At 54.8% G+C, this 11,523-nt stretch overlaps 1 protein-coding gene across 1 annotated transcript; it reads left to right on the plus strand.

The window, feature by feature from the left end:
* Nucleotides 1-6,772: 6,772 nt before the first annotated feature.
* Nucleotides 6,773-11,515, plus strand: LOC103582564 (transmembrane protein 119-like; the record flags this gene model as incomplete). Its single annotated transcript, XM_008564118.1, has 2 exons — nucleotides 6,773-6,815; nucleotides 11,049-11,515. A coding segment is annotated over exon 2 (453 nt), but the record flags the coding sequence as incomplete, so codon positions are not given.
* Between the last annotated feature and the right edge of the window lie 8 nt (nucleotides 11,516-11,523).

Here is an 11,523-nt window from a genome sequence, read left to right on the forward strand (position 1 = left end):
GATGGGAGGGGGCTTACCTGAGTGTTTGGGTAAAGCGCCCCTGAGGTTCAGCCCCAAGCCCTCCCCGCTTCCTCCTCCCCTCCAGCCCCTCCCCTGTTCACACGCTGGCAGGGCCCCCGTTTCCACCTGAGCTGCAAAGGGTAGCCGCAAGCATCATCTCCATTCATTCTTGCAATGGGGTGGGGAGGCTCCTGGGGAGTGACTGTCCCGAGGGCACCCAGTGGGCAGAGCAGGAGACCGAGGCCAGGTTTGCGCTTGGCAGCGAGTGTTTACATTCCTGCCTGGCCGAGATGGCTTCCATGTGGGGCTGATGAAGCGGCTCCTTCCACCGGGCCTGGGAATGTAAATGTTTACGAGGGAGTGTGCAGCTGGCCAGGCCACCATGGCCACAGGAAGCTCCAGGACCCCCGGCCCTCTGGCTGTGGGGTGTCCCCCCAAAAAAGAGAAGGATGCAGGGTTCTTTATTTTTTAAAAGAAAACATTTAACTGAGTCAGAGCCTATGTAAAGTATACAAATCTGAAGTGTACAACTTGATTTTTCCATATGTATACACCCTCTCACCATGACCCAGGTGTAGATGTCACGTACTTCTAGCCCCAGAAGGTTCCTGTGGCCCTTCCCAGTCAGCAGCCCCATGGGGTACTTCTGACTTCTGACCCCATAGCTTAGTTTTGCCTTTGTTCTAGAATTTCGTGTAAATGGAATTGTCTGGTGCGTGCTCTTTTGGGTCCTGTTCTTGTGCTCAGGGTGTCTCTGGAACTCACCCACACTGGCTCCTTTTCGTTGCTGGGTAGAGTTCCATCATATGGACATGTCATGGTCTGAGTATTTGTTCTCCTATTGGTGGACTTTTGGGCTATTTCCAATATTTTTGCTAGTATAAATAAAGCTGTATGGACACTTGTCTTTATGTGGATGTACGTTTTCATTTGTCTTGGGTAAATCCCTAGGGGTGAGATTGCTGGGTCATATGGAAAGTGTATGGTTAACTCTATAAAAACCACCAATCTGTTTTCCAAAGTGGCTATGAGATTGTTTCCTCCCACCAGTGGTGAGTGAGCGTCTGGTCATTTGCTGTATGTAGGAGTGGGGAGTAGTTCTTGAATCAGGTGGAAAATTTATAGAGAAGCACAGAATGTTAGAGCTTTGAGGAACCTCCTCTTACATTTCCTGGTCTAGTAAGGGAAACTGAGGCTCAGATTACCCAGTGCGTGGTGGGCAGAGACAGGAACTAATGCTGGTCTCCCAGTTTGCAAGCTCTGATCACTCCCTGGTGAGAACAGATGAGTAACCAGTCTTATTTCCCAGAGGAGGTCTTGTGCCAAGCCCTTTCCTGCCCCAGGGCCTTTGCACTTGCTGCTCTCTTGGCCTAGAAGCTCTTTCTTCCTGTTCTTGTGTGCCTGGTTCCTTATATCCTGCAGGTGTCAGTTCAGACACCTCTCCAGAGAGGATGTCCCTGACCACAATGGCTAAAATAGCTGCCAGGCACCTGCCCCATCCCCTTCCAAGCTACTCCCTGTCTCCTCATCTTTTTCATTTCCTTAACAGTACTTTGAAGTGTTGGGTTATCTTCCCTATTTGCTTGTTGACTTGTTTCTCATCTGTCTCCCCTACTAGGTACTCCCTGAGGTAGGGACCTGGTCTGTTCTGTTCCCTGCTAGCCCCACAGTGTCCATGAAGGAGCTGGCACAGAGCAGGTACCCAGTAAATATTTGTTAAAGAGACCCATGAACAAGCAAAATAATGTCAGCGTATCCCCAGTCAATCCTATCGCCTCCCTGGGCCTCAGTTTCCCCATGTATACCATGGGCAGATTGGACTAGAATCATTTGGCCAGTGGGTGGGTATTTACTGAGCATCTACTGTGTTTCAGCCATGGTGCTGGGGATACAGTGACAGAAAATTTCCCGATTCTGGCCTGAGAAGCTCACTGTCTAGAGACCCATGTAAATGAGCCATTATAACCCAGCATGCTCAGGGCTCCACGCTGGGAGCCCAGAGGGTGCTGGAGCAGAGAGAATGCTGCTAATCTCCTTCCCCAAAGGCTGGAGTTCAGGGACAGCTCTCTGGAAGTGGTGCTGACTGAGCTACAAGATGCATAGGGGGCAGCCAGGCAAGGGAGCATGGAGGACAGTCTTCAGGTGGATAGAACAGCCCGAGCAAAGTGTGGCTCTGTCTCATTCGCTGCTGTCTTTCTGTGCATTGCACAGTTCCTGACACATGCAGATGCTCGGTAAATAGCTGGGGCATAAGTGATCATGTCTAATTTACAGATGGGGAAACTGAGACCTGGGGAGGTTTCACAGCACACCTCGAGCTCTGGCCTCCCTGGATGAGGCCACTCTGCCTCCTTGGAGTGCCAGAAGGAAGCTGCTCCGTGGGTGTCCCTCTGAAGGCCAGGCCTGTGCTGTGATGGGGCAGCAGCCCAGCCCTCTCCTGCCACATGAAAGATGTGGGCTATTTTTGCCTGGAAGACAGGCCTCAGTGGCCACAGGGGCTGTGTAATTAGAAGTGGCCCTGGGTTCATGAGGGGTTGGAGCTAGGGACTGTGGTGGACCAAGCAGCCGCCCCAGGCTCAAATGGGGAGGACCCTGGCAGACACCCGAGATAGAATGGGTTTTTCCCTCGCCCTCCCTGCCTCCTTGGCCATGGCTGCTAATTGCATGGTGGGCACAGGGTGGGTCTCTGAATTGCTTCTGGGCTGGGTAGAGGGCCTGGGTGCTGCTCTGTGCCTCTGAAATTACAGGCTGCAAGTGAGTGACACAGCCCACTCCATGCCATGGACCTGCCCATGCCCAGTGGAGCCGTGGAGGTGAAGCCATGGGGAGCATCCAAGCGGGCCCCATGACTGGTCCCAGAGCTGGAAAAGGTGGAGCGTGAGGCTCTTGGGATAGGTGAAGAGCTGCTGGAGCAAACCTCAGAGTATTAGCTGGCCAAAACCTGAAAATGCAAGAGTGGAGGTCAGAGTGGTCATTCATACGGTAAACAAGCATTTATTAAGCACCTACTGTGTTCCAGGCACTCTCCTAGATGCTGCTGTTATGGCAGTGCATAAAACAGGCAAACTTCCTGGTCCCCACGGACCTGGCTCATTGACTCTTGGATGACAGTAATCTCCAGGAGCTGCCCTGGATGTGCTGTGTTCCCATCTGCCTCAGGGCCTTTGCACATGCTGTTGCTGTTGCTGGGACCCCTCTTGCTTCCCTGCCTTCCTAAACACCTCCTCATCCTCAAGAGTTGCTCTAGTGTCACCTTCTCATGGAGGCCCCTTTGAGGCTTGGGACCAGACTAGCCCCCGGCACATGCTCCCGAGGCCCCTGAACTTCCCCTCCTGACTCTTAGCCTAGTCTGCAGTTAGATGCTCATTTGCTTGTTTACTTGCTGGTTGCAGGTCTCCCTCTACTCTGCAGGCTCTGCGCCTCTGTTTGCTCATCACTGCCTCCCAGAACCTGACTTGGGGCTGGGTGCAAAGTAAGAGCTCAAGAAATATTTGTAGAATGAATGAAATTTAGAATGTTAGAGTGTTGGAGCCTTAGGACTGGCAGGCTCGTGGTGAGCATCTCGTCCAACTCCACATTTAGCTGCAGCCCAGAGAAGGGCAGTGATTTGCCCAACTGCCCATAGTTGGTGTTTGAGCTGGGGTTGGGACTCAAGGCTCCTTTTTTCTCTGGTCAGTGACTGACATTGTTGCTGTTCTATCCTCAGATTATGGGTTGAGATGTTCAGTTTAAGGACAGCATTGTGTCTATGTGTGTGTGTGTCTATGTGTGTGTGTTGACATGATCTGGCAGCCCTTTGACAGGACAGATGGAGGTGGTAGAGGGGCCAAGCTGTGGGAAATGGGCTCCTTGGGGGTGGGGGGGCTCACAGGCCTGATGGTCCCATTTCCAGATGTTCTGACTTAGGGGCTGGGGCAGAAGAAAGGACTCTAACCCTCATCATGCTATTGGATCCTGGACAGGTCCCACCACCATGAACCTCAGTTTCCTCATCTGTCAAATGGGCTTCACTTATTCATTCGCCTCTCCCCAAGCATGTGGGGGCTGCTGTGTTTGACACACAGCACTAGGCTCTACAGGGGGAGGAAAATCCAGGGCTCTGGAGGGTGGGTGATTCTAGCTCCATGGGAAGCAAGGAAAGTAATAATGAAATTCAGCCTCAGTGTGGAAGACAGAATAGTTTCCCCTGCCCCAAGATGTCCATGGTGTAATCCCCAGAACCTGTGAATGTGAGTATGTCACTTTACATGGCGAAAGGAATTTTCACATGTGGTTAAGGATCTTAGATGGGGAGATTATCCTGGGTCATATGGGTGGGCTCAATGTCATCATGAGACAAGGGTCCTTAAAAGGGGAAAAGGGAATTGGAAGACAGAACCAGAGAGATGGCAGCATGGGAAGGAATCAGACCGCTTCTGCTGGCTGTGAGGATGGAGGAAGAGGCTGGCGGCCACGGCACGTGGGCAGCTTCCAGAAGCATGAAAATGTGAAGAAACAGATCTTTCCCCTGAAGACTCCAGAATGAACACGAGTCCTGCTGACACCCTGATTTTCAGCCCAGTGAGACCCATTTCGGACTCCTGACCTCAAGAGCTATAAGATAACAAATGTGTGTTGTTTTCAGCCACTAAGTTAGTGGTATTTTGTTACAGCAGCAACTGGAATTGAATACCGCTGGGCCTGGCCAGTGCTTTTTATATTGTTGAGCATGTTCATGCTCACGAGCTCCTCTGATTTTGCCAGCAGCCTTGTGAGCAGTGGACTTTTTATCCCCACTTTATAGATGTGGAGACCGAGTCTCCATGTACAGCAGGACATGGTATAGGCAGTGTTTGAACCCATGTCTGTCTGCCTCTGGGCTCACTCTGCCCCTAAAGGAGGAGCACAGGTGGAGGGGAGGGGACTCAGAGGGACCCCTCATGCTGGGGCATCTGTACTGGGAGCTGGCCCTGTTCCTGATGGTTGTGCCTCAGCCTCCTCAGACTGCTGGGTCATGGCTAACCTCCCTGGTAGTGGGCCCTGAGGGAGGTCTTGCTGCCCTGCCCAGCTGATGTCTGGTCTAGGACAGGTCAGATAGGGATGGGACACCCCCTGGCCATCTTGAAGTGGGTGCAGCTGCTACAACATGTCTGTGGGCAGCCACTTGCACCTGCGGGTGTATGTGCGTGACTGTGTGCGTGTGTGTGTGTGTCCATTGGTGGACAGTCTGCTATTCCCTCTAGGATGCAGGATTTGGGGTGATCTCAAGAGATGGTGGGAAAGTCTCTGATTTTATTTTCCAAACAAGTGACTGTTTCCCCTTTCTAGAGGTGAGTGGGTACTGCTGGGCCCATCACAAGGAACAAGGATAATCTAGAGTCCTGGTTTCTGCAGGGAGGGTATGGATGGTTAATCACGCACTCACTGTTCCAGACCTTCATTGGCTCCGTACTGCCTCCTGGATGAATAACATTCTGAGACTTTAGTCCAGCTCCCGCACCTCCTCCAACCCTCCTTACCTGCTCCTCCCTTTGGTCCATGCTCCAGCCTCATTTATTCACCGTGTCTTGTCCATATGTGGCATTCTCGGCCACCATGCCTTTGCCCACGCTGCTCCTCCCACCTGGAATGCCCTTCCAGGATCTCCTCTAGTTCAGGCTCTGCTTATTCACAGCTGGGTCCTCAAGGATAACTTCCCTGCCTCTTTCCCTCAGAGAATCAGTCTCTCAGTCGTGGGGGGTTCCCGGAGCCCTTGGTCTGGCCTCTGTGCTGTCCCAGGTCCCTTTTTGTTTTGTAAAAAAGTAATTTACATGTGTGTCCTTCTCCCTGGAAGTCTGCGAGCTCCTTGAGGGCTGGGCTGTATCTGATTCACCTCTGGAACCTGCTTGGCACAGCACCTGGGGCCTTATGGGTGTTGACTAAGCATTTGCAGAATGAGTGAATGAGTATGTGAATGAATGAATGCAAGGTGCTGCTGGCCCACTCAATTCCTCAGGATGGCCAGAGGCTGCCACTGATGCACTCAGGACCCTGGCTGAAGCCTTTGAATTCACCCTGCCTCACTTTCCCCCTCTTTGAAATGGGTCTCAAACTCCTGCTCAAGCTACTCTATTTAGGGTATTGTGAGGTACAGATCCCAGAATATCAGAGCCAGAGGTTGCCCAGAAGGCCTCCCACCCACCCCTACAACATGGGGAAACTGAGGCCTTGAGAGGGGAAGGGCCTGACCAGGGCCAGAGAGAGGGTTCCAAAACTGGGCTCCCTGTGCAGGCTTGGACCCTCCATCAGGCCTCTCTATACACATCCTGCTCCCACTCTGCACCCCAGCCTGGAAAACCTGAGTCACAGCTGGAATCAAGGACGGGGAATTTTTCTTCTCATTTCCAGGGGCCTCCGAACCTCCCTGAGATCACCCCTTTGGAGTGTAAGGGAGTGGGCAGGACCCCAGCTCGCTGCACTGGGGAAGTGCTGTGGGACAGCCCTGCCTGTCTGTCTGTCTCAGCCAGCCCTGGGGACCCAAGGTCAGGGAGGAAGTGCCGCATCTGATCTTCCCCAGAGTGGGAGTGTGAGCGAGGGAGGGATTGCGTGTGGCCCGAGCGCAGCCCCGCCCCTCTCCAGTCCCCACCCCAAACCCTCCTAATGAAATCAAGCTGGCCCCTGAAGCCCAGACAGGGAGGAGGGAAGGAGGAGGGACGGGAGGAGGGACAGGAGGAGGGAGGGCGGCAGGCGCCAGCCCACAGCAGCCCCAGGCACGGTGTGGACTCTCTCCTGGGCCAGGCACCCCCCACTCTCGCTCCACCTGGCAGGAGCACCCAGGCCTGAGCGTGGAGGAACTGGTGAGTCCTGGGGTTCCCTTCTCTGTCCTGAGAGCCTGGGCTGTCTTGGAGTTTAGGGACTGGTGACTATCTGAGCACTTTGCGGGTGTCTTGAAGCATGTGTGAGCTTTGAGTGAGTGTTGGATGTTGTGTGCATGTGTGTGATGGAATGTGTGTGCGCCTTCTGTGAGTCCCGGGTGCAGTGCTGGGACTGGCCGAGGTGTTCTGTGTGTGCAGTTGGGGCCTTGGTGTAGGGGGGTGTGCTTTTCTCTGGAAGTGAACACCCAGGGTGTTGCTTCCAAGATCAGGGTGAGGGTGGTGTGGACGGAGATTGTCCTGTGTGTGGACATCGACTGTGTGTCAGGGCATTGCGTGTATGCACGTATGCATGTCCATGTGTGTTCTCTGTGCATCCGTGCTAGGGGGCTGTGTGAGCTCTCTTGAGTGTCTGGGTGCTGTGTCCTGCTGCTGTGACTGTGTTGTGTGTCCATATATTGTGTGTCCATACTGTTGCTGCTGCTGCTGTGTGTGTGTGCGCGCGCGTGTGTGTGTGTGTGTATGAGAGTGGGTTTTGAAACCTCAGGACCCGCTTCCCATCCAGACCTCCCCACCAAGGGGCCCAGGGCCCTGTCCTAGGCCAGCCCTGGAGAGGGGAGTGCAGTGTTTTAGCCAAGAGCCCCCTTCCCCAACACCACTAATTGAAGCCAGGTTTCTGTGGGCCGCCCCTCCCCATCAGGCCACCAGTGTCTGGGTGGGGGTGGGGCAGCGGCTCGGCCCCTCAGCTTCAGATCTTGGGGTACTCAGGCCTTAGGGGTGGACGTGAATTCATCTGCATGTTCATGACCACAAGTAAGGCCATTACATTTTAAAATAGCAAACCCTGATCGAGATGGTCCTGAGTGGGGAACCCTGGATAGTCACATGGTGCCCACTGACTGATACCTGTTGTGCACCAGGCACTGCCGTCTTGTCCTAACAATAGTCCAGAGAGGTGGCCCTTATCCCTGTCGTACAGATGTGGAAACCGAAGCTCAGAGAGGTGACATGCCTGGGATACATAGCAGGGAAGTGACCTCCTGGATATTTCAAGAGAGGCTTCTCCACTCAGGGCTCTGCGAGCCTCAGCCCCGACTTGCTCTGCGACCCTGGGCAGGCCATTCCCCATCTCTGAGCCTGAGTTTCCTCTTGGGTGAAATGAGAGGGGTTGGGCCTGACACCAGCTCCTAATGGCCTGTGAGATTCTGAGTTCCTGAATAAGTCAAGACCCAGGAGGCCAGGCCAACCTTGTCTCAGGAGGTGGGGGCACCTGGTGAGCAGTATGATCATTTCAGAACTGTCCAGACCAGTTCTTCCATGCTACATATGGGAAACTGAGGCCCAGAGAGGGCAAGGGGCTTGTCCAGGGTCACACAGCAATCTTCAAGACCCGGTAGGCTGCAGGAGGGGCTGCATCCCCCTGCTTTGCCTCCACCTTTCTCAGAGCCAGGAGGGGTTGTGGGGTGTGGGGGACTCTGAGAGTTGGGGTCTTGGCCTGTAAGAGCCACTGGTGGCTTGTGTGGCCTCCTTCCTTGTCCTCTCCCCTGAATCCAGTGCGCAGGGAGCCCTTTCCTCTGTCGGGCTCACTGCTCCGAGTGAGTGTATATGCGTGTGTGTGTACATGTGTGTGTGTGTGTGTGTGTGTGTGTGTTTTGTCCTGCATTCCTCAGTGGCCAGAGCTAGGGAGATTTCACTGAATGATATAAAAAAGGTGGTCTTTCCTGGAGGGTGGGGGTAGGAGACCATGAGCAAGTGCACACATCAGGTGAGACTGATCATTTGTTGGCTCAGGGTGGGAAAATGTTGGCTGCGGATGACTTCCCTTTCCTCAGGGAGCACTACTCTGTGCCAGGAGCTTTCTGAATGTTGTCTCATGCGGTCCTAACTGCTCTGCGAGGTATGACCTGCGGTCGCTCCCCACCACCCCCAATTTACAGATGGGGAAAGTGGAGCCCAGAAGGGTCAGACTGCAGAGCTAGACAGAACGGAGCCAGGTCTCTCCCCAGCCTCCCTGATTCCCGGCTGACATCCTCACCATGCTGCCGCCTCACAACTTCAGCGGGTCTTTGACCACTTGTGGTGGCAGTTTTGCCCTCTATAGTGAGAAGCTTCGGACATGGCCACTGAAGGTCTCTTCTGGGCCTGACTTGAGGTGGGAGGCAGGGAGGTGATGGGCAGGACAAAGACCCCAAAGCTCAAGGTTGTCTGCAGGAACCTTTGCTAGTGAGTGACACAGAGGGGAGGGGTCCTGATGCGCCATGGAGCATCTCAGATCCTTGTTCCAGCTGACGACTGATGCCAGCTGGGGGAGTGAGCCTGTCCTGGGCCAGACTGTGTGTGCATGTTGTGTGTATATGTGTGAGCGTGTATGTGCACTCCTGGAATCAGGCAGAGGAAGGCTCAAATCCCAGCTCTGTGACTGCCCACCTACGTGTCCTTGGGTGAGTCGTGGTCTGTCTCTGAACCTCCATGTTCCTCATCTGTGGAATGGAGATAGTGGTGGTGCCACCCAGGGCTTCTGCAGGACTGAGCACATGGAGAAGTTTCAGGGACACCCACGATGAGAGCACCAGCTCGTTTAAGATGAACTCCTGGGTAGTTTGCCTCTTTTTATGTCCTGGAATTATTTTTAATTTTTTGCCATCTGATCCTGTTTGTCCAAATTTTCATCAGTACAATTCACTTCCATTAATTGGGAGGCCTCAGGTCACCTGGAACAAGCCACCAAATGGCCCAGCCTTCTTCCTTCCCCATTTCCTGAACGCTCACAGTCACTCATGAGGTGTCATCTGTTCTACTGAGCAGAACCTGAGGCCTAGACGTTGGAGATGGGACCTGCACTGCAGGTGCTAGAAACCTTGACTTACTCCTTCAGCCCAGGAACTTGCTGTGTGGCCTTGGGCCGGCCCCTTGCCTTCTCTGGGCCTCTGTCTCCCCATCTCTGAATGCTGAGATAGGACCTCAGACTGGAGTTGCTAAGGCTTTTCTGTCTTGGCGCTTCTAGCCCCAGCCACCTTGTGGGAACTGGGCTCTCTGCTGGGCCAGGAGAGGCTCTCAGGGAGTGGCCTGGGGGGCACGGGCGAGCAGTCTCAGGGTTTGCCTGAGCACAGACCCACACGCAGACTGGCTGGGAGCGTTAGTGATTTAGAGACTGAGCTCCTTGGTAAACTTGGGCCATGAGGAATTTACTAATCAGCCGGCTGTCTGGGCCAGATGGGGTCTAGAGGTTCGGGCCAGGAGCAGCTTTCCAAGGGGGAAGGGAAGCCTGGGATCATATGGTTCCCATCTAGTGGGGGTGGGGTGGGCGAGCAGCTCCAGCTTCATCTGAGGCTTGAGGGCTTCCCCCAGGGCCTTCCCAGGCCTGCTTGGAGCCCTGAGGTGAGGGGCAGCCAAGCTGGGGATGCTCTCAGCACCACCATGGTATCCAGGCCCCCTGCCCAGCTCAGAGAACCCGAGACTTCAAAACCTAGAATCTTCTGGAGAAGGAGGCAGAGCCGGAGTGGGGGAGGTTTGAGAAAGCCTCTGACTGAGCTGTGGGATGTGACAGGAGCCTCTGTGGCCGCGCAGTGCCTGGGGATGAGGCCCTGAGGGGAACGGGACCACAGAGGGGCTGGGGGCTGCTGACGAGAGTTCCCTGGGTGGGGATATCACTCGGCTCCTCAGTCACTCAGTTTCTCATTGACTCAGCCCTACTGTCATTTCACCCTTCGTGCCTGGATCCAAATTCCAGCACTTCCTTGCCAAGTCACTTAACCCCTCTGAGCCTCAGTTTCCTCACTCGGAAAATGGGGAAAATAATATCATAGTACAGCCCCCTGTGGAGAGTTGTCAGGATTCAATGAGAAATTTCATATGAGACTTAAAACAGTAGTTGGCGCATATAAGCAGTGAAAGTGTGAGTTAATATTAATAATAGCCAAGTCAGTCAAGATACATTTATTGAGCCCTTACTGTCTACCAGATATGGTGCAGAACCCAGAGGATGCCGAGAGAAATAAGATTCCCTGCCCTCCAGGACCTCGGGAGGAGGTGGGGGCAGGTGTGCACCCCAGTATGAACACACAGGGTCCATTGTATGGCTGGGGGCTCAGGTGCTGGGACGGGAAGTGACTTGCTGGAATATGCACTGCGTTCCCTGCACCTCCCTGGGGTCTGGCGAGCCCTCTTTCTGAGACCCCGGAGTCCCACCTGACTTCTCTCCTCCCTCCTGTCCTACAGGTCCTGGGGACAACATGGTCTCCGCGGTGGCCCGTGGTGTCCTCACTGCTCTGCTGCTGCTCCTGGGGCCCATGCCCGTGGTGGCCCACTCCGTGCCCGTGCAGGCCGCCTTCCTGGAGGATGCGGCGGGTAGCGGGGAGGCCGAGGGCTCATCGGCCACGTCCCCGAGCCTCCCACCGCCCCGGACCACCCTGAGCCCCACGTCAGTGGGGCCACAGCCCACGCTGCGGGCGGGCCCCGCGCCCCCCAGCAACTTTCTGGACGGGATCGTGGACTTCTTCCGCCAGTACGTGATGCTCATCGCTGTGGTGGGCTCCCTGGCCTTCCTGCTCATGTTCACCGTCTGCGCGGCCCTCGTCACCCGCCAGAAGCACAAGGCCTCGGCCTACTACCCGTCCTCCTTCCCCAAGAAGAAGTACGTGGACCAGAGGGACCGCGCCGGTGGCCCCCGCGCCTTCAGCGAGGTCCCGGACCG

Source organism: Galeopterus variegatus, unplaced genomic scaffold (assembly GCF_000696425.1).
Source record: "Galeopterus variegatus unplaced genomic scaffold, G_variegatus-3.0.2 Scaffold16781, whole genome shotgun sequence".
Classification (NCBI taxonomy): domain Eukaryota; kingdom Metazoa; phylum Chordata; class Mammalia; order Dermoptera; family Cynocephalidae; genus Galeopterus; species Galeopterus variegatus.